Source organism: Triticum urartu, chromosome 6A (genome assembly GCF_056163025.1).
Source record: "Triticum urartu cultivar PI428250 chromosome 6A, HENAU_Tu73, whole genome shotgun sequence".
Taxonomy (NCBI): Eukaryota; Viridiplantae; Streptophyta; class Magnoliopsida; order Poales; family Poaceae; genus Triticum; species Triticum urartu.
Window position 1 is genome coordinate 233,296,748 of NC_141878.1, and position 5,575 is coordinate 233,302,322.

General features: G+C 55.0%; 1 protein-coding gene across 1 annotated transcript; it reads left to right on the top strand.

Moving 5' to 3' along the window:
- The first annotated feature begins 401 nt into the window (after window positions 1-401).
- LOC147964866 (uncharacterized) lies at window positions 402-716 on the top strand. The gene has a single exon (XM_087530187.1). The coding sequence runs from the start codon at window positions 402-404 to the stop codon at window positions 714-716; it is 315 nt and encodes a 104-aa protein (XP_087386313.1).
- Window positions 717-5,575: the final 4,859 nt, after the last annotated feature.

The following is a 5,575-nucleotide window of genomic DNA, read 5'->3' on the forward strand; positions in this document are numbered from 1 at the left end:
CAAAGGATGAGCACATGGAGGCATACCTCGCGGAGGTGCACAAAATGGGGAAGCAGTTCCTGGGCCTGGAGCTACAACATGTGCCTCGTGGCACCAACAAAGAGGCCGACGACATCACCAAAAGAGCATCCAAGTGGCTGCCCCAAGAGCCTGGCGTCTTCAAGGAGCGGCTCTTCAAGCCTTCGGCAGCACCTCCGCCTGCGGAGCCGATGCCACCTCAGTAGAAACTCCCCCAGCCACCAGCCTCGGGAGCCCCCGCCTGCGGCCCGACCTCAGGAGTGCGCCTCCTCTTAGCGCTCGAGCCTCAAGAGGGGTGCTGGATCGACGAGTTCAAGGCGTACCTGATGCAAGGCACATTGCCAGAGAAGGAAGAAGACACATAGCGTGTGGCCCGGCAGGCTATGGCGTACTGCATTCAGGACGGTGAGATATACAAGAAGCGGTCGAATGATGTCTCTCTACGATGCATTTCCAGGGAACAGGGGAATGAGCTACTGGCTGACATACATGGCGGAGACTGCGGGGACCACTCGTCGTCGTGCACCCTAGTCGGCAAGGCTTTCCGCAGCGGGTTCTACTGGCCCACGACACTGAACGACGCGGCCGAGCTGGTGAAATCCCGTGAGGCCTGCCAATTCCAAGCCAAGGAGATCCACCAGCCGGCTCAAGACCTCCAGACTATCCCGCTCTCATGGCCGTTCGCGGTCTGGGGCTAGATATCCTGGGCCCATTCCCTCGAGCGCCTGGAGGTTACCGCTACCTCTACGTCGCCATCGACAAATTCACCAAGTGGGTGGAAGTGGAAGCCGTACGCACCATCCCAGATGGGTCAGCAGTCAAGTTCATCAAGGGCCTCGTAAGCCGATTTGGCGTCCCTAATCGCATCATCACTGACAACGGCTCGCAGTTCACTAGCAATCTCTTCAAAACATATTGTGCTAACCTTGGTACGCAGATCTGCTACGCCTCCGTGGCGCACCCCAGGAGCAACGGCCAGGCCGAACGCGCCAATGCAAAAGTCCTGAGGGGTCTCAAGACCAGGACCTTCAAGAAGAAGCTCGAGGCCTGTGGCAGGGGCTGGCACGACGAGCTCCAGTTTGTGATGTGGTCCATCCGCACCACCGCCACCAGGCCGACAGGCGAGACCCTGTTCTTCCTCGTCTATGGAGCAGAAGCTGTTCTCCCACACGAGGTCATGCATCGCTCTGCGCAGGTCCTGGCATTTGATGAAACACAGCAGGACGCCATGCGGGGTATGGACCTCGTGCTGGGGGAGGAACGCCGCTGTGAATCCTCGCTCTGAGCTGCGAGGTACCAGCAGGCGCTGTGGCGGTACCACTACCGCATCATCCGCTCCAGGACGCTCGAGGTGGGTGATCTTGTCCTGAGGCAGGTGCTCTCCAGGGAAGGGTTGCACAAGATCTCACCCATGTGGAAGGGCCCGTTTTGGGTCGCCCACATCTCCAGGCCTGGCGCCGCGCGCCTGGAGACGTAGGGCGGGATCCCCATCCAGAACGCCTGGAACATCCAGCACCTCCGGAAGTTCTACCCATGAAACAAGGCCCGGTGCCTGTGAAGCAAGGCCTAGTGCCTATGAAGATCTCTGCCCGTGACACTCTCACGTAATAATGAGTGGGGTTGTACACGCCCCGGAGTCTCAGGAGTGCCGCCCTCGGGCCTCGGGGGCTCCCTCCCACGTCTTAGTGGCCGCACTTAGCTCCGCGCTGGTGAGAAGACAAGAGGACTAGACTAGGTGCCGGATGCGGCTTTTCATTTGCTTTTCGCAGTTGGTTCGCCCCCTTTTTTGTGAGAATTTGCTTTCTGATGTTCCTTGCTGGCCTGGTTCCGTTGCCCTTTTGCCTCCCTTTTTGCTCTCGGTTCCTCGTTTTTGACCCGTACTCTCCCTCGCATGCCTCGCGAGGGGGCTGGACAGGTGCCCTCGTGAGCGTTTTCATTTTCCTGTTTTTGGCAAGGCGCCCTTGCTCGAGCTCGCAAGCTGGCGCACCCCTCTTAATCCGTGCCCCCCGGGTACCGCGATATGAAGCACCGCACTGGGTCATGGCCGACGGTGCCCGCGACCAGGGTTCGGAAGAATAAAAATTTCCTAACGAATTTTTGCGGTTCCTAGACGCCTTCCGAGCACAGGAGGCCTCGCCAGGTGCTGGGGAACGCGCGCCTCGCGAGGCGGAAACTACTTCGGGTGCATCAAGCTAAGTTATTCCTACACGCATACACAAAACATTGACGCTGCAACACGACACAAGAGTGATAAACATAGCACATCCACTTGGAAATCATAGTTGTTGCACGGCCCAGTAGGGCCCCATACTTGTCTCTCTCTTAATGCAGGAAGGAAAAGAAGAACGAAACAAAAGCGACAATTCATGAGGATGGGCCCATGACACTCCCCTAAGCTCAGCTTGACCCCTCCTCGCGCTTCACTGGAGCGCGGTGACGAGACGACCCGCTCCCACCTTCGAAGCGGGTGTGGCGGCGTGGTGGCTGTTCATAGCCGCCGTTGCTGGAGCTGTCGTCTAAAGAAGAGTCGCCGTAGCTGGACGAGCCATGGCCGGCACCGAAGGCGAGCCCGCCCTCGCTCTCGTCGCGGCCATCGCCAAGGCCGAGCACCTCACCACCGTCATTGTCCTCAGGGCAACACCCGACGCGGCGGCCATCTTCTCCGAACACCCTCACGTAGAGGGTCATGTTGCCATTGTACTTGAAGTGGAGGGCGCACCGCCGGCCCAGGCCTCGCGCATGGGCAAACATCTTCTAGCCGTGGGCCAGGGCTGCGTTGCCTGTGGCAGAGACCTCAACCACGACCCACGAAGCCTTGCTGCAGCAGCCGTCCGCCTGGAGCCAGAGACCACATGGACTAGTGGCTGGCAGCTCACCGGCAAAGTAGCGCGGGAGCTGTGGCCAAGTGCCGGCTGGGTTCTCCGACCACACGACGAACTCCGGCAGCACTTCCGCCGAGTGGAAGCGCGGCCTGGGCGGCCGCGCGACCATGGCGCGCCTCCCTTCATCGATGGGGCGACCACGACTCGGGCGACCACCACCATGCGAAGAGGCGCCACTGCGACCACGAGGGGCCGTGGCGGGGGTCATGGCGTGCTTGCGGGGAGGGCTCCGCCCCCTCTTGGGCGGCGGTGAGCCAAGCCCCTCCTGACGAGCCTTCCCCTTCTCTGCAGCTGAGAGCCTCTTCGCAGGCGCCATGGGTGTCGCTGCCGGCAGTGAAGCAAGGAAGAAGGAGCGGGAGAAGCAAAGCAAGAGATGGGTGACAGGGGCTCCGCACCCCTCTTCCCATTTATAGCCAAGAGCAGGCCAACCACCTGCCTCCACGATCTAAGGTAATAATGATCTTTTTCTGCATGCAGCAAGGACTCATCAAATCGGGCAGTTGCCGAGGCGGCGTGGGGAAGCGGAGACGCCCACGTCCAATTGATCGCCACGCGTCAAGCGGTGCCGCAGGCTGTTGGGGCGCGCGGCGCTCTGCACTTGCCCTTTGGCTTCGCCTCGAAGCCAAGACCGAGCGCACCTTGGGCCCAGGGCTACTGCCGGTGTTTTGGGAACGGGGGTCCCCAGACTTGCCTGCCTGCGGCCCGCGGCCCGGCTCCCCCAGCGGCCTAGTATGGCCCATATTCACCAGCAAACACCAAAGACCCTCGCGAGGGGCCAAGCCTCGCAAGGCGGATGACGCAAGACCTCCTCAGGGGCGGCCTCACCAGGCTGGCTCACGAGGGGCGAAGAGGTCAAGGCAAGGGACTCCTCGCGAGGTTCCTGTGACGCGAGCCATGACGACCGGAGCCAGGCGGGCACCAGGTGGGCGCCAGCGCGCAGTGTCCTCGTTTCCTCTTTGGTGCTAAAGAGGCAAGTGTAGGCGTGGTGTCCCGAGGCGTCAGGCAAATGTTTCCATATTGGTGCAACAAGACCAAGACCAGTAGGACAGCAGGACGGAGGTCACCGTGGAGCCCAAGACAGCGTCACCACCAGAGCCTTTGGCAGGCGAAGACTACTTTTGTCAGGATAACTTTTACTAGTTGTCTCCCTTCGAATTTGGCCGTTGTGGGATCCCTTCCCGCTCAATATTTGGGAAGAGGACCAGGGCCTCTATAAATAGGACTAGCCACCACCGTAGGCAGGGGATCATCTCATCTTGGACAGGATCCATTCCACCAAATCCACCACACTCACCAAGAACAGGAGCACTTCTCCTCAAGAGGCTGTTATTCCCTTGTAACTGTTCATCCACAACCCAAGAGGCAATCCACCACACCACACTAGAGTAGGGTATTACAACACAACGGTGGCCTGAACTAGTATAAATCTTGTGTCTCTTGTTCTTTGGGTTCGTCGATCTAGGCCGCGAGATAATAATGAGTGCGAGCTAAAGGAGGGGGAGATCTTCGTGCGCACCCCAGTGTTCGAACCTCAAGGGTTTTGCCGGAACCCGAAATCCGACATCTTTAGCCTGGGCTAGCAGGGTGGATGTCGTTTAAGTTTTCGTTTATGTTTCATCCGTAGTCAGATGTTGTTCTCTTGTATGATGTTGATGTTCTTGTGGCATTGTGTGCCTTTGTACGTATCCCCAACTATTATGTAATGGTAGGATGTAATGATATCCACCTTGCAGAAGCGTGTCAATATGCGGTACTATCCTTGGTGGGACCTTTGAGTTCCTTTAGGATAGAGTCGCATATTGGGCATGACAAACACTTTCCAAGGAATTTATTATTTGACAACATAAAGTAAATTCATTTTCACTTCGGGACTGGGCATCCCTAATACATTTGCCTTACTCTCATGCAATGACAAGTGAATAAACACTCATCATGAGAATAACACATCTAGCATGGAAAATATTAGCCACCCCTCACCACTCCGCGAGCGAAACAAACACACAAAAGAGAAGTTCATTTTGAAATTAGAGATGGCACATGAAAATCTACTTAAAACGGCAAAAGAATACCGCATATAGGTAGATATAGTGGACTCATGTGGCAAAACTGGTTTAAAGGATTTTGGATGCACAAGTAGAGATCATACTTAGTGCAAAATGAAGGCTAGCAAAAGATTGAGAAGCGACTAACCAAGAAACAGATAATCTCATAAGCAAGCATTAAGCATAATTAACACCAAATAATGCACCACAAGTAGGATATAATTTCATTGCATGACTATTGACTTTCGTGCTTGCATAGGGAATCACAAACCTTAACACCAATATTCTTACTAAAGCATAATTACTCATCAAGATGACTCACATATCACATCATCATATTTCAAAACTATTACTAAGAATCAAGTTTATTTCATCTAACGATCTTCATGGAAGTTTTTATTGTATCCTTCTTGGATATCTATCACTTTGGGACTAATTTTCATGTGTTTCTTTTCATAAGCTCAAACAAATATAAGTGAAGATCGTGAGCATAATATGTCTTTGTTTTTCTCAAATTAATTTAAGTGAAGCAAGAGCGAATTTCTTGAAAATTTTACTAACTCTCAAATAAATCTAAGTGAAGCAAGAGAGCATTTCTTCAAAAATACTAAAGCACACTGTGCTCAAAAAGAT

What these genes read in the sequence shown, in the direction of transcription:
- LOC147964866 (XM_087530187.1), top strand. Translation starts at nt 402, where the DNA reads ATGGCGTACTGCATTCAGGACGGTGAGATATACAAGAAGCGGTCGAAT.